Source organism: Carettochelys insculpta, chromosome 2, assembly GCF_033958435.1.
Source record: "Carettochelys insculpta isolate YL-2023 chromosome 2, ASM3395843v1, whole genome shotgun sequence".
NCBI lineage: Eukaryota > Metazoa > Chordata > Testudines > Carettochelyidae > Carettochelys > Carettochelys insculpta.
In genome coordinates this window covers 82,835,311-82,854,727 of record NC_134138.1, presented here as the reverse complement: position 1 = coordinate 82,854,727, position 19,417 = coordinate 82,835,311, and the positions used below count along the sequence as shown (strand labels likewise).

The 19,417-nt window shown below is 42.1% G+C and overlaps 1 protein-coding gene across 2 annotated transcripts in view; it reads right to left on the bottom strand.

The window, feature by feature from the left end:
* Nucleotides 1-386: 386 nt before the first annotated feature.
* Nucleotides 387-19,417, bottom strand: part of LOC142009343 (ras-related protein Rab-10-like) — a 57,221-nt gene continuing 38,190 nt past the window's right edge. The window contains exons 5-6 of one of the 2 annotated variants that reach the window (XM_074987229.1): nt 11,205-11,306; nt 387-1,472 (exon numbers count right to left, since the gene is read on the bottom strand). In XM_074987229.1, the coding sequence (XP_074843330.1) occupies nt 1,395-1,472; nt 11,205-11,306 (180 nt within the window). In that variant the 3' untranslated portion in view covers nt 387-1,394. The other variant, XM_074987228.1, reaches the window with a different exon arrangement.

Sequence of the window (19,417 nt, the reverse complement as noted above, 5' to 3'; positions counted from 1 at the left end):
GGAGTAACTCACAGCAAAAAATGGCAAAATTTTAATTCATTCTTTCATTCATTCTGTTATCACCTACTAAACTGACAATCAGTTGGGGATGCATAACAAAAATTGTAATTAACCAAATAGGAACATACCAATACCACTCCTTCAGCTTAATATTCTTTATTTGATTCATTATGTGTGAAGTGTGATAGGGTTGTTCTAATCTAAAATAAATGCACAGGATCCAATTCTGTTCTAACCTATTATACCTGTATAAATCAGGAGCTACCTCACTGAAGCCAGTATTATTATACCACTACAAAATGGGTTCAAGTGAGAGCAGAATCAGATTTTCATTATTTGTGTACTGGAAGAGAATGATAAGATATAGATTAAAAAGCCACAAAAACTTAACACTGAAAATATCTTTATTAATACTCAGATCCACTAGTATAAAGGAACAAATTAATGAAAACATTAGAAAATGTGAACATATTGAAAATATCTATTATAAATTATTTTACAAAATTATAAAACTATCTTCTGTCCAATGGAAACATTTCATTGTTCTGATGTACAAATTTAGAAGATGCTACAACCATGTGTAACAGGATGAAGTCTTTTTCTCAGCATTGAGGGTCCAGTGAATAATCGCATTGATTATTTAGTATTCTATATACAGTATATAACATTAATATAAATATGTTATTGTTTTTACTTCATTTTAGTCTGTATAATGTATGTGCATTAGATTTTTTTCCCTTTTGTCTTCGGTTATGCCACATTTTGCACTGGTCTTAAAAAACAATAACAATTCTTTAAACAGAACCCCTCCCCTCCCGCACCGCCTCCCTCATTCCTCCCCAGAAAAAACTATCCAGAAAAATATATTAAGTGACCCATTCAAATGAAAGGCAGAATCTCAGTTATGGTCACTAATTTATTTTATATGGTCTCTAATTTAAAGTCAGTTCAGACTCTAATGGAAACCTTGGGAATACTTTAAATTGGTCACTTGGATCAGAGGGTTGCATGTGTGAGGAGCCCTTGTTGTAGGGTTCACTATGTCAAGAGACTGACAAAGGAAAAAAAAAAGTAAGGCAGATATTAACTTCAACAAGAGATGAATTGTACATTTAGGTCCCATTCCTGCAAACACTGGCGTATATGAATAGTCCCACTGTCCTGCCCATAAAGGTCCAAAACGCATATAACCGATTTAACTTCACTTTAAAAAACTTGGAAACAGAAGATTCATGTATATGCAATACTGTAGCCTTGCAAACATCAATATGTAACACAAGATCTCTGTAACACACAAAAATTGACTAAATAACCACATTCATTTTGAACACCTCTGAGTAGTCCTACAAAATAGTTAACATCTCCTGAAATAATACAGATGTGCAGGTGAAATTTCACAATTGGCAGCAAGTTCTCTTTTCCTTACTTTCATTTAGATCCACCACATCTAAGTCACACAACATGCACAAATTCTGTAAAACAAATTAAAATAAATGTGGTGTTAAGACAACTAACTGCAGTTGCACTATAGATGCATAAATATTCTTCCCTATTTATGGACTCTGAAGGCAACTCTTCATATATTGTAGCTATATCAAATATTTAGTGTGTCACTGAATATATTTCTAGCTCTGAAGAGCCAAATGAAAGACATAATGTTTTAGGGAGCTTTGTAATAAATTGGATGAGTCTAGCACCCATGGAAGTGACAGGCTGCTAAGGCATGTCATGCTTCACTCTAGCCACTTTTCTGAGTCTTGAAAGATCCTGCAGATGGACATATATGGTCTTCTGACAAGACATTACATTATCATAAGCTCATACTGCAAATCTCAGTCATGCAGGCAGTTCTACTGACTACTTCCATAAGTAGAGCTTTCCCTCATGAGCAATTCAGCCTGAGTGTTATCTAGGACTTTAAATAGGCATCAGATTTTGCTGTGACACATGATACAATAGTTTTGTGATGTGCACAAATATCTGTGTTCATTTTCACTATTAAACTAAAGTAGAAATGGATTTTATGCTCTAAAACCCCAATCTCCAGAGAGAGTGCACAGTCATATTGATGAATTGACCTATATTTTCTAATGTACCATACAGTAACAGAAAATAGCATAAACTCAATCAGCTCTGAGAAACTGGCCTTATTTCACCTCATCCCTCATTGATAGAAAGTCAGCTTAAAGGAAGGATTCCAGTGGCACACAGTTCCTGCTGGGAGGAAGGGGCGCTGTGCAGTCCCAGAGGTTGTTGTTCAGGCAAGCCCATGTCTGGGGCAGCCAGGGATGTGCCAATTCTGGGCATCCTCTGAGCTGTTAAGGAATCCAAACAATAACTTGCACTAGAAGAACCTTACAAGAGACAAGTAGTATGGAACATGCCTTCCCTTCTTCACTGATAACTCTCTTGGAGAAACAAGGTCCTTCTGTATCCAAGGATAACAACTGCTCCTTCCTGGTCCAGCTATGATGACCTGAGCCTGAGTAATATGCTTGTTTAGGACCTAGTTTGCAGACAAGCTGAACATTAACAGATCCAGTTGAAGTCAATGGGATTTGCAAGTGTTCAGCAGCCTTTTCAAAAACAGACCCTTCATTTTTATGAAGAAAGTTAATTTGTTTTGGCATATACAATACAGTTCAGTAGTGTTGGTTATCAATGTTTTAAATTCAAGTACAGCTCAGCATTTAATTAATTCAGTCTGAATAAAAGTAAAACCATCAAAATAGCATTCTATAATAGTAAACTATTTATTAATGTTAAGAGAAGATGGTAATCCCAGCAAAAGTTTTTGGCTGAGTGCCCTTCCTCTAAGTGATAAGATATACTGAATTGAACAATTACTACTGACCAAAAATCCCAGTCAAAATCAGTTAGTCTCTGAAGTGTGGGACACCGAACCCCAGAATGAGGGTTCAAAAACATAGGACCTTTTGTTATACAGATAGAGACTTTTTCTCTATTTTTTTCCTACTAATTCTTTCATTTTCTGCTTGGCATTGAGTCATCTCTGAATCCCAGCAGTCACTGGCTCTCAATCTTACCAGACTACTGTATTCCACTCAGGAGTCTGATTGGTCTAGTGTACCCCAAGTTTCAGTTCATTTAAAAATGACTTGCTTACTGTCACGAATGAATGCCTGTAAAGGGTTAAAAGAGCTCTCTGCAGGAGGCAGTCAGGTAAGCTAATGGGAGGGAGAGAAGTTCTTTTAAACTGAGAACAATTGCAATCTGAGGGGTCTTTGTCTGGTCTGAAGCTGGAGCAGGGAGAGACCAAAAATACTCAAATGAATCCAGTAAATCTGGCCGTCTCATAATCAGCACACAGATATATAAGTAGAAAGGAAATGTTTAGTGAGACACGATCAGGTTATGAAAACAAAAAGCAGTCAAGTAGCACTTTACAGACTAGCAAAATAGTTTATTAGGTGAGCTTTCGTGGGACAGACCCACTTCTTATCTTGGAAATGGTGACCTCTCAGGCTGGGTTGATCTTTTCCCCCATACTCTATAACTTCCAAACCGCTTCCTAAGGAAGTAATTCTCTGTGCTGCAACTGTAATGTTTTAAGTATTTTCTCTCGTTTTGTGAATAAATTACTTTCTTTAAAGCGATGATTTGATTCCTCTGTCCTAGAGAAGGGTCTGTGTATATTCAGGCCTTAGACTGAAAGGCCAGCTATCAGATTACAGCTCTTTGTTTCCAAGCTCTCTCCCAAGTGTGTCTTCCTGGGTTAAAGGGGTTTTTTCTCACTTGGGTGGTAGTGGTGATTGTCCCCCAGAGTGGGAAGGCAGCCCTGACATTTACAAAACCAGACATAAAAATGTAAGTGTCATACACTATTACTAAAAAAATGCTTACTTACTCATCTGTACCATATAATTATAAAATAAATAAATCTGAATATAAATATTGAACTTATTTTTCAGTGCATAGTATAACATATCATTATCTACATGAAATTTTACTTTTTACTTTGTACTGGCTTTGCTAGTACTTATTATGTACCCTCTTGTAAAATTAGGCATATAGCTAGGTGAGTTGGTGAACCCTGCCCTCCCAAGGAAGACCCCTGTGTATCAGTGGTTGAGAACCACTGCCAGTAGCAATACTTATATGTTGCTCACTACAGAGGTAAGATGTGGACAGAGACAGCTCTTTACCTGCTTGAGGGAGTAGGCATCATGGAATTCACAGCAGGGACCTGAACCAGGAAATTAGTGAAAAATGCCCTGCACAATGCCTAGAACAGTTGACAGGCATGACTGGGAGACTGTACAGAGTGTGAAGTTTGACATGAAAGGGATAAGAGATGAAATATTGGATATTTATCTAAAGATGATGGTTTTGGGTTTTCTGAAGTTTCACCTAAAATAGTTCAGCAATGTAGAACAGGTGTTTTAATTAGATGGGGCTGAATATTGCAACAGGGTAACTGGAATAGGAGCAGATCTGGACAAGCAAAGGCTGGGGAAAGTAAGTGTTTATAACCACTAAAAACACTCCCCTACTAAACCTTGAACTAACCCATTACTTCTGAATCTCAGCATTCCATTCATGGTAAACAGCTGTGAAACCCAAAGGCAAAGTGTGTCTTCACCCCTTTCTAGGGCAGGCCCTCATACGACAGCCTTCTACTGCTACCAATTACTCAATTAACTCAAGTACAACTGTGCCGTATGTAAGCATCCCAGCGCTGCTGATGATCCACATACAGGATCAATATAGATTCACATGATGGACATTTTGTTTTTTTCATTTCATTTTTTTAAAACCTAGGAAATTACATAAAAACCTGCTATGTTAAAAGAAAGTTAACATTCCAAAGTCAAGCACTCAATAGTTAAGATGAGGTGGGGAACCCTTTTTTTGGGTCAGAGGCCACTGATCCACAGAAAAATCTGTCATGGCCATATGCAAGGGAGAATTAAAAACAACAACCTGGCTTCACAGATGTGGCCCCCAGCTGAGATTAGACAATTTTGTGGGGCTTCCCTAGGCTCTAAGGTAGGGCCAAAATGAGTGGTTCAGAGCATGTGGGGGATTCTGGGGAAGTGGCTGGAAAGGATGCAGGGTCTATGAAGGAGGACAAGTGCAAGAGTGAGCTTGGGGTGCAGGGTCTTGGTGGGAGGAAGGATGCTGAGTGGGCTCGGCAGAAGTCGGGGGTGCAGTAATGGGCCAGAGGTGAAGGGTCTGGGAGTGGGGGAAGATGCAGAACTGGGCTGGGGTGAGGTCTAGAAGGGGGGGTGCAGGAGCAGACTGGGAGTGAGAGTGCAGGGTATTGACAGGTGGGAGGGTGAACAAGCAGGGTGGAGATGAGGGGTCCGGGCAGGAGGGAGGGTTCAGGAGGGGTTTGAGTATGTGAGTCTGGAAGGGAGAGGACAGGGGATAAGGGTGGAGACGGCTATCCGGTGCAGCTGTAGGGGGATGCACTGCAATTCAGCCAAGGGGTGTGATGGTGCAGTGCCTGCATGCAGCACTTCCCTGTAGTGCACAGAGGCTCCATGCCCTGCCCGACAGAGCTGCAGGCTGGATCAGGCCTCAGCTTGCTGGATTGAGCCCATGGGGGCCCCCCTTCACCATGGCATAGGAGTGTCTTGACAAGACAGTTGCATGCCATCCCGGAGAACTGGATGCTATGTGGTGCTGGCGAAGTCTCATGAGCAAAAAGGTATTTTTCATTAGGTTCCTCTGGGACCCAACTCGAATCACCTTGCTCTAATGACAGAGGTGGTGCTTGGTCTAGCCATGAAGGCAGGGAGCTGGACTTGATGACCTCTTGAGGTCTCTTCCAGTTCTAGCATATTATGATTCCAGATATATCAATAAAACATTGTGCTCAATTAATATAAGATCTCTAATCAATGTAAAATAAACCACTAGGAAATGGTTATAGCAGTACAGTAAATATACAGTAATGGTAGCTCATTATCCAAATATCTCATCATTAGGCTTTATTTGTTACTCTCATCTTCAGTAGAAGAAAATCCTGGATGGAACCATTGTGCTCAGCTTTGATAGCTCCTTTGCTCAATAACTGTAGGTTTATTAAATATAGGAAATTGTTCTGATGGTTAATTACTTTTCTGGGAGTTGAAGTACACTCATCCCTCGTTAAACGAGTGCTTTACTTACAAGTACTCGCTTAACCAAGGGACACACATACCTACCTTTGTTCACTAGATGAGTGAACCCCTCCTCCTGCTAATACGAGCCTTACCCCACTCCCTGCAGACCCAACCTGCTTCTGCAGCCTGAACGCCCTCCCACCCTCCCCATGGCCCCAGCCCACCTCAACTTGAACCCCCTGCCGGTCCTGCAGACCAACCCGCAGCAGCCTCAAACCCTGCCGGCCCCACAGACCCAGGCTGCTGTGGCCTTTATCCCCCTCCCACCCCGTGAACCCAATCTTCAGCAGCCTTAAAACTGCACCACCACCTGCCACACAGACCCAACAGGCAGCAGCCTGAACCTGCCCCTGCCGCCCTTCCCACAGACCCAACCCACCGCAAATTTAACCCCCCTGCTTGCCCCACGGACCCAACCCACCACCAGGTTTTAACCCTCCCTCTCGCTCACGGCCCCAAACTGCCCCCAGCCTTTAACCCTCCCCAATTCCACCCCACCCCAACCCAAGGTTCACTTCCCTTTCAAAAGCAGAGCCACCTGCTGCCACTCCTTTGACGAGTTAGGAGTACTTGGATTGAATCAGAGACTTAACATGTATTTTAATGGGAGTTTAGTGTCTCTCTTACAAGTTTTCATCTACAAGCAGGAAGTTGGGAACCAATAGTGCTCGTATAGTGAGGCATGAGTGTATATTGTTTTTGATGGTTTTGTTGTATTCTTCACAGTATGACAATTGCTCCTAGTGTTTATTTTGCTGATTTCCTTGCCTACTAGTCAATATGATATCATAACCACAAATGCTAAACTTAAGTTAAAGGGACTATAATAATCTTGTCAAAAGCTATTGGGGGAAAACTGATCTTCAGCCATTAGACTGAGCAACATATGATAGTATGCATAAATCTAAATGCTAACTGTATTTTTTTTCTGTTTTTGTTTCAAGTGTGACTCATGAGTGCGCAGTGGGTCATTTGGTAACCATCACCAATGTTATTAAACAGCTGTCATCTTCTAATAAGCAAGTTTAGGCTAATCTGAACCCATCTTAAAAATTCCAAATAAATAAAATACTGTTATTTGTAAACATACCTCTGAATCATAGAATCTTAGGGCTGGAAGGGACCTCAGGAGGTCATCAAGTCCAGCCCCCTGCTTCCAGCAGGATCAACCCCAACTAAGTCACCCCAGCCAGGACTTTGTGAAGCTAGGAGTTAACAACCTCTAGGGATGGAGATTCCACCACCTCCCTAAGCAATGCTCTCTCTGCAAACTTTCAATATATCTGATAAGCCCAAAATACAAATATCAGAAACACTGAATGATTGAAAAAATCTTTAGCATTAATTAATTTAATTATCGCTGTTTGGATTGAGCAAAACCATGTATCAGCCATTCTCAAAATTATGGCCTGCCTCTGATACTTAGGTGAGTAGCTGTAATGAGTTGAGGTGATCTGTTAATGAGACTACCCACATGAGAGCAGCAACACTGAGTCCTTACTGTAAAATAATTTTCACAACTTGAAGTCTATACAATGTTGTTCTGGATATCTACCACTGATCACAAAAATATGCTTCAAGACCACTACAAAAATACAACACAAAGGAAGATGTAGGGTAACTTGCTGTCATGGTTTAAAGCACAACACTCTTTTGCACTAGCAAGTCTAGCAAGAATCATTTTGTTAAACAAATGATCGTGGTATTTTTAAGTCTGTCTGAACGATTTAATGTTTCCTACAATCTGAGAGTCCTTCTTCAAACCACAAACTGTTCTAATTTTATAGGAAGCTCTATGCCTGTGCACAAATCATAGGTCCTCTGCATCCATCTCCACTGCAGGCAGAGAACATATACTCAGTTAATAAGTGCCAGCAGATGGTGCTCAAGAATATTTAGCAATAAAAGTTGCTGCTGTGAACCTTCAAATATATTTCTCTCTGCAACTATGTAAATCAGCTGTTAACATGCCTCACCTGCTTCCTGGCAACCTGGCCCTAATGGCTTCTCCGGGGACCTCCTTAAATGGGAGGTTTCCTCTGTGGGATTGGTGTGGGATAATATACTTTCCCCAGCCTCTCTACAGACAGCATGGGCCCACCTAATCCTCACCCCCTGCTCCTGCATGGATCCTCAGATAGGAGATGTGTGCCTCAAGGAATGACTTTGAACCAAAACACTGCGTAGGGCATTACCTTTTCTAGGATGAGTAAATGAATGTTTCACTATTGTACAACAATTGTACCACTGTCCCTGATGCATGGATTATAGCATGACATCATTTTTCACAGTTGCTGGTCACATTGCTGACCATGTTCACTTCTCCAACACAGAGTTATGTATGTTAAAATACAAGCAGTGCATCCACATTTTGCTGTTTTGTAAAAAAGCAAATGGTTTTATTGTACCTGAAAATTTTTGTGAAATCATCAGGCACATTGTTGTTTCTATTGTAAGCTGTGCTTTACTAGTCCAGTGAGAAAATGAAACGCAGGTGACAAAGTACCTTATCTAAATCCACAAAAAAAATTTCACAGAAGATGGTAGACCACTGACCAAAATAATGTCACAGAAGCACCTGTTAGCCCATCAGGGATTTCAAACGTCTTCAGAAAAGATAAAATTTTACCAATGGCAAATTTGCAATTCTCATGAAAACATTTTACGAAAGCATGTGCACACACAAAGGAAAGATTAATACCTTTACATACCATTACAGCTACATATTTGCTTCAGTTTCCATACCCTTTTCCCTTCTGCACTTCTGCTTCTTTTAAAGCTAACTTAGGTGTTTTGATGTGCCCCCGCTTCCCTTGTTAAGGATGCTGGGCCCGCTGCAGAGAGCACCAGTAAGTTCTGCTGTCTACTTTCACCCCCTGAGCACAGACAGGAGTCCTGGATTCATTTGAATGAGACTGTCAAAATCTTTTTGCTTATGACCAATGATGCATTTGAATAAATGTTTTTAGAGTTAAAAAAAATGTTCCCTTTAATCCCCAATATGTTTAGTACTGATATATAAATTTGCTAGTGAATCTTCATAACTGTTATTGCTTACCTATCATTTGAACTTCAGATGTGGTAGCAACCGTGAACTTGTCTATTACATTAAAACAACAATATCCTTTTGTGTTTCAAGTGCATGCAGTGAATTTCTTGGTTACAAGAGAAATTAAAACAGAGATACTTGAGGCTCTCTGCCAGATCTTAAGAGGCCTACTGTTAGTGCTTCTGATGTGAATGATTTTTTGACAATAATGTTACTGAGCTACATTTTCACATCAGCCCACATAAATAGATTTCTCTGATACATAACCAAGCTCAGTATTGTTGTATGATGGTATTGGTCCTTGATTTAGAAGCAGTCTGGCCCTGAGCTGATTAGTTTCACCACTGTTGTGATAGTTAGACCTATGAATTTACTATAGTTATGAGTACAACTGTAAAACGTGAGTAGGAGACATGGAGTGTCACAGGAACCTACAATAATAAATGTTGATGGGAAAAGGTGCTAAAGTGAGACACAAAGACTGAACTAGTACAAATAAAAGTCAAACAAACAAACAAATATGACAATTGAAGAGTTGTGTTAAGATCATTATTAATAAACAAAATAACAGAATGACAATAACTTAACTTAAATTGGTGTGTCAGAAATTAGGCTTAATTGGTAGACAAAATAATGAATGGATGGACTATGCCACTTATCACTGCCTTTTGAGATCCTTAAAAAAGAATTTGAGAGGAATTCTGTCTACCGGAGAAAAATTCACCATGATGTCTGCCACCCCACCATCTCTAACCCATGCCATTCCTTTCTCTCCTTTAATCTGTGTTTGTTTTGTTTTTTCTTGTAGGAATGAAACTTTAACAAAGAAGCAACAACAGTTCAAGCCCATCTCTACTAAATTCTTCTCTTTTCCCCAAAGGTTAATTTTTACCATCTTTAATGCCACCCAAGAGACAAGCTAACAATTCTTTCCAGCTAAAGGGAAAGGGAACAAGGGATGTTCAAATGAAAGCCTTATTTACTACTTTACATTGCAAAAACTTGCACCGTTTTTCTTGCTTTTCTGTATTTTTCATAAAAGTTTGAAAGGCTTTTTAATGCTGTTCACCATGATACTAGGCAACTGAAGTCTCTGTGTACCCCTTTTGAGACAGTTTAATGTTAGAGACTGACTGGGTTATGTTAACAATTTTGACGTTAACTCTTTGGCCCAGATTGACCATCTGAATTAATACACCACCACCTCATATGGCCATTTAATCAAAACACTGGAACTTTCAACTTTGTTCATAATTTTGTTCATTTATCTTCCTTATGACTTCAAGACTATTCTGCACTGAAGACCAGTTTTGTATAACTAATATTGGTGAGGAATGACAATAATAATAAATGTATTAAGAATATCCATTAGTTTCTAAAGCAATATTCTACTATCTAAAATAAATCTTTTTATGTAAAATATTGTCTTAGCTACTTAATAATTCAGTGTTTTGTTATTATTGCTTTAGACGCTCAGGCTCCATCATGCAGTACCTGTAGTAAGTACCTTTACACTGCCACACCCTTCCGCGTGAGAGAGACTGTTACCGACAGCAGTCATCCACTGCCAAATTAGAAATCTTTTAAATCCTCGCAACTTCAAAAGAGATCATTTTCCTCTCTATTTAGCAATACCAATATAAATCACTTACACAAACATGTTGTATATTGGGGATCAGACATTTACTATTTGAATGTAAAGGGCCACCTCTTCCACTGGTCCACTCTGTGGCCACTAGACCTTTCTCTGTGGAGAGGTGTCTGTGGCAGCACATCCACCAGACCCACTTCTTCCCCAGCCCATGACTTACTTATACCCAAAATTTCCCTGCGTGCTAGAGTACAAGGCGTACCCACTGAACACAGCTCTATGGTACACAGGTGACATACATTCCCCTTTAGGGAGAGGCTCACCAAACTGGTTCTGCTATATTAAAGGTCTTCTGCAGAACTTACTCAGGCCATAGGGTTTGGCCCAAAAGAGTTTTACTGCATGGCCTTCTACCCCCCAGAAAGGTGCTTACCTTTTTCATTATTTGTTTGACTAAAACTGAAAAGGCATCTTCAATATTTATGTTATCTGTAGCACTGGTTTCAAAAAAAGGTACACCATATTCCCATGCAAGCTGAAAATCAAATAAAAGCAAATGAAGGACATTCATTCATTCATTCATATGCACAATATTATCTAGAAAACAAAAATATTTTATAAAGCTACTTCTCAATGCTGTATAAGTAAAATTTAGAGTGCATTATAATATAGCAAACATTCATAAATTTAGTGAATCTGAATTCATAGAAAAATTTCATATGTATCCTCAATATACGAATTTTGGGAACTTTTAAATCATTCTAATACTTGCAGTGATGCTTTTTCTGACATCTGTCTTCATCCAGAAATTGAAAGATAAAAGTTTAATGGGACTCGTCTAATTGTTCACTGATATGGAAAACGGACTTTATACAACGAGTCTGTTTGGATGGAACTTTTAACCTATACAGAAGAAAGATTTAGAAAACCCAACACCTGCAGAAATGCAGTTTCAAATATGGGAAATTATTTTTAGCCAGAGGTGATGCTTGGGGGCTCACTGGGACTCACACACACCAATCAGCATCAGCAGCTTCGAGGTAGGGGGGACTGTCCCTCACACTCCCCAGAAGTGGTACAGCGCTTCCACAGGAAGAGGCAGGCGGGAGTGGAGCAGGGGAAGGAGATGGAGCTGGGGTGGGCAGGGAGCGGTATGGGCAGAGCAGGACATGGCAAGGCATGAAGACATGTGGCTGGTGCTCCCCATGGAATCTCTGCACTAGTCACCTCTGTACTTATAAGGCACTTAGTACTTGCTGGGCTCTGTTTCTTGTATCCTTCCTTGCTCTGGTACAGGTGGCCTTGTTCCCCTGAAATACCACAGTGTCCCACAGACCTTGGCTTAGGGCCTTTCACAGGCGTCTGCCCACTCCCTGAGGCTCTACATGCCACACACCTCTATCAGTCTTCTTATGAGGCTCAGGTGTGTATGAAAACTATTACCTAACCCCCAAGTCCCATCCTCTCAGGCTGGGAAGTACCTAATTAATTACAACTAGGTCCCACTCCTCTTCAAGGGGGCAGTTACCATGTGGCAATGAGTAACAGACATGGGAGAAGTAGGAAGGAGATAAGACAAAATAAGAGGAAAGCAGATGCACCTTTCCATGGAGCCCAAAGAACAGATAATGAGACTATACAGCAGACATTTGTGTGACAAAGTGGAACAGAGACAGATGGAATGAGTTGGGGACGAGAGAAAAGAAACATAAATGGTTAAAATGTGAAAGAAGGAAAAGGCAGCATGGCTTTTAGGTTACCGACTTGCATTTAATTTAGTTATGTTCCTTTTTTCCAGTGTATTTCCCTGACCTGCGTCCTTTTATCACTGTTAGTGTGGGGAACAGACTATTTTGAGCATTCACAGCTATTCTGAGAACCTAACCTTACTGGTTATGCTGGTTAATACAACTGGAAACTTGGAGAAGGAGTCAAAGGGCAGGATCATTTCCTTCCACTGCAGGGGACTTAGAGGGGACAGGAATGGAACCTCCGCAAGGAGAGTGCAGTGAAACTGTCCATCTCCTCTCTCTTCCAGGCAGTAAAGAGAGGTCCACATGCACATTTCCCTGCTATTAATGGAACTGAAGGATGAGACACCATTCACAGACAACAGCAGCATTTGCTGTGTGCACAAAATCCTGTGAGACTCAATTACAAATCCATAGCTGACCGGTGCCAGGTGACAAACTCCTGGGGCTCAGGGGCCGTTTTACTGTAGCGGGCTGTTTTACTCTAGCTCTAGGGCTGTCTAGTCTGCAGGGTTCTGTTAACAAAATGTCTCTCGACAGACGTTTGCCAACAGAGCGCACGTCCACACTGCAGATCCCTTGGAAGAGATGTGCTGGTCGGCAGCATTCTGTTGACATCCCTGTACACCTCATTCACCGAGGAAGAAGGGATGTCTCCATAGAGGGCTTTTTTCCCCAACATTTGTCCTTGTGTGGATGGGCCAAATGTCAGGAAAGCCTCTCCCAACAAAACTGTTAGCAAAAGATATGCAAATTGTGGAGCACAATTTTCATATCTTTTGCCGACACTTCCCCACAGTCTAGACATAGCCTAGGATCCTGTGATGCTCAAAGGCTGCAGCCTGAGCCCAAACATTTACACCATAATTAAACAGCCCACCAGCCTGCATCAACTGGCTTGGGCCAGCCATACTACAATGTAGACACATCTGACTCCTGGACCTTCAAGCTAATTTGGAAGCTTCCCCACTGGCAATTATGTATGATTTTCAACTAGCTCCAGTTCCAACTCAGATTCTATTTCCCTTTAAAAAGAAATAAATAAAACAGATTGCATTTTGGGGCACAGAAAGCAAAAATGCTCATCTGCTCACCCTCCTCTTCAGGTTCAAAAGGCAGCATTAGAAACACCAGACAATGCGGTTTTCTGGCATTAAGTAAAATTGCCGTATGCTTGATTGGTGTAAAAAGTTACAGTCAGCGTGCTTCAGCCTTCTTGTGCCAAAGAAAATTATCAGAATGTCAGGGCAACCCAGGATCTACACTGCCCCTTCCCAACACCCTGCCTTGCTCACTTCATCCCACCTCTCTCCCTCCCTCACTTTCACCAGGCTGGGGTATAGGCAGGGGAGACAAGTGTAAGACTGGGAAGCAGAGTTTGGGTGCAGGAGGAGTTTCTGGGCTGAGGCAGAGAGTTGGGGTGCAGGCTCTGAGAGGTCAGGGCTGAGCGAGGGGTGTGGTTCAGGAGGGGATTTGAAGTGTTGGCTCAGGGCTGGGCAGAGGGTTGGGGTGCACACGGGGGCTCAGGACACAGAAAGGGGTATGGGATGCTGGCCACAGGAGGAGGTTGTGGTGCAGCCTCGCACCAGACACTCCTGGTTGGTGGCACGGCAACATTCAAGGAAGTTCCCTATCTGCTCTGTCCCCATGCCTCTCTGGAGGTGCCAGTGCGCCTCTGCGGTTCTGGAGGGCACATGGTTCTGCATGCTGTCCCTCTCTACCGGTACCAGCCACTCAGCTCCCTTTGCCACAGTCCCCCATTCCCAGCCAATGTGAGCATCCCGAGGTAGTGCTTGCAGGCAGGAGCAGCATGCCAAGATGCCTCTCCCCTGCCCCTCCATGGACACCAAGCCCTTGGGCCATGCTGGTCCCTTCTGGGAACAGGCTGGCAGCATGGGGCCATGGCAAACAGCCAGCCTGCCTTAGCAACAGTCACGCTCTACCAACAGAGATTGCAATCAACTAAGAGATCCCCCAGGATCAACCAGTCAATCGTGATGAACTGGCTGGTGACCACTATGCTATAAAGATACTGAAAACAGTAAACAAAAAAATATACACGCTAGATCAGTGGTTTTCAACTTTTCCAGACTATTGTACCCCCTTTCGGGAGTCTGATTTGCCTTGCCCACCCCAAGTTTCATTCCACTTAAAAAATCTCTTGCTTACTAAATCAGACACAAAAATGCAGAAGTGTTGAAGCACATTCTTACTGAATATGCCATACTTTCTCACCTTTCCTATATAATTATAAAATAAACTGACTAGAATACAAATATTGTACGTATACATCAGTGTGATACTTGAGCCTGTCTTTCACTTGTGAACGTGGTCATCCAACAGCCAGAGTGAAGTGGCTGCTGAACAAATACCCAGTTCTGATGATGATGATGGCATGTCTTCAGAGTGGTGGCTGCCAGCTGGGGCATTCGTATTCTTTACAGCAGAGGAGGTCTATTTTTTAAACCTGCTCCAAACCTACAATACCCACTTTCACTTTTTCCTGTATTGTTTGTTGGATTCTTCTCCTATGCCTGCTGTTAAAGCAGGGGGTTCTGCAGGGCTCTAAAGCCTGTTCTAAAACTATGAAAGACTATTTCTCAAAATAAAGAATAGATATACTAGGTCATAAAACAAACTCCACCAACAACCAACCCATGAGCCAAAAAACAAATCACACACAGCAACCTCAGGGTGATTCCAATGTACTACTTGAGACATTGCAATGACGAACTGAAAAAGAAGAAGTTGTGGGGGGGAAGTTTTGGAGAATACCCGCCTACAAAAAGGAGTAATAAAACCTAATAACATAAGACAATTCAAAGGAGGAGGAGGAGGAAGTAATCAGAAATTACAGTAGGGATGTGCAGTAAGTGGCCTACTACTGGCAGGATGTGGCTCACCAGGGTTTGCCCCGGCGCGCTGCCTGATGCTTTATTCACCTGCATATCCACATGTATAGCTGCTTACAGCTCCCTTTCACAGTGGTTCACTGTTTGCAGCCAATGATAGTTGTGTGAAGTTGGAGTTCACTCCGTGCTATGGCCAACAAGAGCTACATGTGGCTGTGCCTGTAGACATGTAGGTACATAAAGCGCACAGTGGCCCATCAGGGACTAACCCTGGTGAACATTGCCCGGGCTGCTTATTGCCTACCCTGAATTATAGGAACAAGTAAGACTGGGGTGTAGGGTGGGGAGGGAGATCATATGAGAATGTTAATTTGATTAAAATATGGATAATACCGCCTCATAGCTTACATCTTACACAGAATCTATGGTTTTGTCCATTCCTCTAAGCATTCCTTCCCCTCCTCCATGCCAAAATATGTAATAGGTTTCCAAGTAAAAGAACACTGCAAGGCTGATCTATTTTCCTCAGCTCTCTGTATGGAAGGAAGGGTGGTGAATGGGAGTCCCTCTGGTGTGTGAATGCAGGGAAGTGGGAGGAAGAGTTTAATATAACCATTAGTCTTATTTCTTCGGAATGAATGCAAGTACTGAGATATTGCTCAGGCAATTTAGACAGAAATAGTCTTAAAATAGATCAGCCTGAAACTCGTCTATCATTATGGAATCTAAGTACTAAATGCAGAGCCCAAAATAAAGACAATTATGAGTAAGAATATAGCTTAGTTTACCACACCATGCAAAAACTGAAAATATTCAAAGCATGTTTTCTTCCTGTGGTTCTGAGTCCAGCCTTGAAACAAATGAATACAGAAATCATCCTTAACCCAGTGCTAGCTGGATGACAGACATCGTGAAGGTTATGCCATTGGTAAAGGCCTGTTACAAATCTGTAGGTAATGCAGAGACTTTGACTTTTTTCCACATGGGCCAGTGTTCCCTCTCACTTCCTCCACTGTGAGCTGAATGAATTTTCTTTTGTGCACCACTGTGGAAACGATGTGTGACACACATCACCTTCGTATTGGTGCACAAACCAAAATTCAGGTGGCAAGGGTAGGGCCAAGAGGTTCTGAGTATGGGGGTAGGTGCAAAGGTCTGAGGCAGAGGGTTGGGGTGCAGCAATGTGAGGGGTCTGGCTGGGGGTACAGGCTCTAGGCTGGGGTTGCGGGGCTCAGGGTGAGACAGGACTGGAGTGCAAGGTCTCTGGCTGGGGGTCAAGCTTAGGAGTGGGTCTGGGCATAACAGGTTTGAGATTCAGGAGGGCAGGTCCAGGTTTGGGGAGGGGCTCGGGCCTGGGGCTTGGGGTGCAGGAGGAGGTACAGGCTGGGGGTGGGGGCTCTGGGGTGCAGGAGAGTGCTCAGGGCTGCGGGGCTCAAGGTGAGGCAGAGGGTTAGGACTCAAGCTTACCGGTGCAGCTTCATGCTGGGGCCGGTGGGGAGACACTGCCGTCTTCCTACCACAGCAGCTCTGTAGTGGGGCCAGTGAGGAGTAGTTCCCTCCACCGGCCACAGCTCCTCCCTGCTGGGGCTGATGGAGAGGGGCTCTTCACTGCTGGTCCCAGCAGCTTCAGGGCTTGGGGAGAGGAATCTCCCCTTGCTGCAGCCCTGAGACCCTGTGCAAAGCTTAACAGGTTTACTTAATGTATGGCAAATACATAATGCCAACACCTCTCCTAAAGACAAACTTTAATACCAATTGTACATCACTTTGGAACTCTAAATATAGTAAGTTCTTAGCATAAAAATAATAACCCACCGTGTTGCTAACACTTCCATGCTTATCCAAAGAGAGAAGCATTTGGAATATTTATGATGCTGCATAGTATAGCAGACCCCTGCTATAAAATTCTTCACAATAGTGAACCTTGGGCTGTAAACAAACATGGTCCCTGGATCCCACCTCCAGCTCTGTCCACTGTGGTGGGGGACTGAGAGCAGCTCCAGCCCTGAGGCTACAATGGGTATGTTTGAGTGTGTGATATCTCCTCCACCTCGGGACTGTGGTGGGGCCTGACAAGTCCTCCAGCCCCCGGGCCACAGCCAAGTGTTACTCCAGCCTCAGGGATGTGGCAGAGGGCAGAGAACATCTCTGGCCCTGGGACTGTAGTACAGGACAGAGAGCTCCTCTGGCCCTGGGCTCACTGTGCCCCAGAAGCCACTGTTCACTGGTCACACCCCCAGAACTGAAGGATTTGCACCCTCCCCTGTCTCGCTGTAAAGAATTCGTAGCTATCCCAAACAAATGTCTGGGATCCCTGGCATTCATTATAGTGAGGATGTGCTGTATGATTGCTGCTTCATACTGTTATTTGTGTAAACTCCCATTTAAAATAAAGTATCAGAAGACTGCAACAACAAATGATGGAGGGTTTCTTCTTTGGCTAGTGCTATTTTCTGATCTAAAGATCTGTTTAGAGGAGAAGCCACCACTATGATCTATTAATATAATCCTCAGTTATATTAAAAAGCTACAATTTCTGTCAAAACAAATGACCACAAAAAAGGAAAAAAAAAGAAACTGACTTGTAATATAAACTATTTCATACTGTCAAGATTAAATTATATACCATAATGTTCTCTTCTGCACAGTAGAAGTGAGAGGATTACGAAGCCAAATAGTTTTAAAGAAATTCTCTGAGTGAAATTGTGTTCTTCTGTTATAAAATGTGATAATGTGGCCAGACTTGATGGCCCTTCAGGAAGAGCCAGAGTACAGGAGAATCTTGCAGAATCAGTATATTCTCCTGGCAGAATTCTGCAAAGGAATAATTCTTGTGGCTTGTCGTTCTGAGTGTCATATGAAATAGATGAATACGAATCATTCATTGGCAGAGTTAGTGTTTTAAGATTTTCTTTTAGTTAATATACACTTTCTAAAACTGGTGTGAGTGGACAGTGTTAGCTACTTCCTTGCTCATGGAACCTTTCACTAACTGGCTGTCTGGATTCTCTAGAACTCTGAAATCATATTACAAAAAGAAACAGTAGAACTAAAGAGTAATTCAAAACATAGGGGAAATCTAGGGAAGCGACTGGCTGGTGAAAAAGAGGTATCGATTTGTTCAAAAATGTGTTTAAAGAAATATATGGTTACATGGTTAAGCACTCAGAAGTTAGGAAAAAAAAACATTTAACATTCTGTGAAATCTTAACACTGCCCCCTTGTGCATATGCATTATAATTATGAGTATTCCACAAAGTGGCCCTTTTCATGTGAGCTAGTGTACCCTGACAGAAGTAACCCAAAGGCAGTTAACTTGAATTAACTCTGCAGTGAAGACAGACCCAAAGCATCATAGGGTTCAGAGAAGGAAGTGCTTACAAGACTTTTAACTCACAAAAACAGCTTTACAGTTGCATTCAACGAGAAGATGCCACTAAAAATACCTTCTCTCTCCCTGCTCTTCGGTGGGCAAAGAGAGAACACAGTGCTTTTCGTGTTCAAAGATATGTCACTGACTTATGATATATTGCCACTGACAAATCCAGAAGCCTGGGGTTCTGCCTCAGAGAAGTTAAAAACATAAACAGTACCTGTGAGTAGCGACTGTTTTATACGCAGTGACTACGTCTACACTACAGTCAATAGGTATGTAGATTTGGAATCTCTTACTACAGTTGCAATATGAACCAAGTAAGTGAGCATACCCTAATAAATATCTGGTAAAATTTCTCAGTCCAACCTTTGTAAGTGCAAAGAACAATTAAACTCCAATAAAAGATAAAGACCAAAACAATGAAAAAGAGAACTGAGTCCCACTGTGAAAGATGCTAAAGATAAGTTATAGTGAACAAATAGAGGGACAAAGAGGCAACAGCATTAGCCCTCACTGGAAAAGACACTATCTTGTTCTTTGAAGACTGAGAGTCACAAACTTGGTTGCTTATATAGGTGGCCTGTATAGTCAATGGCTATGTCTACACTACACTGATTGCTCAACAGAAGTGATTGGCGAAAGAGATCTTCTGACAAAAGTATTGTAT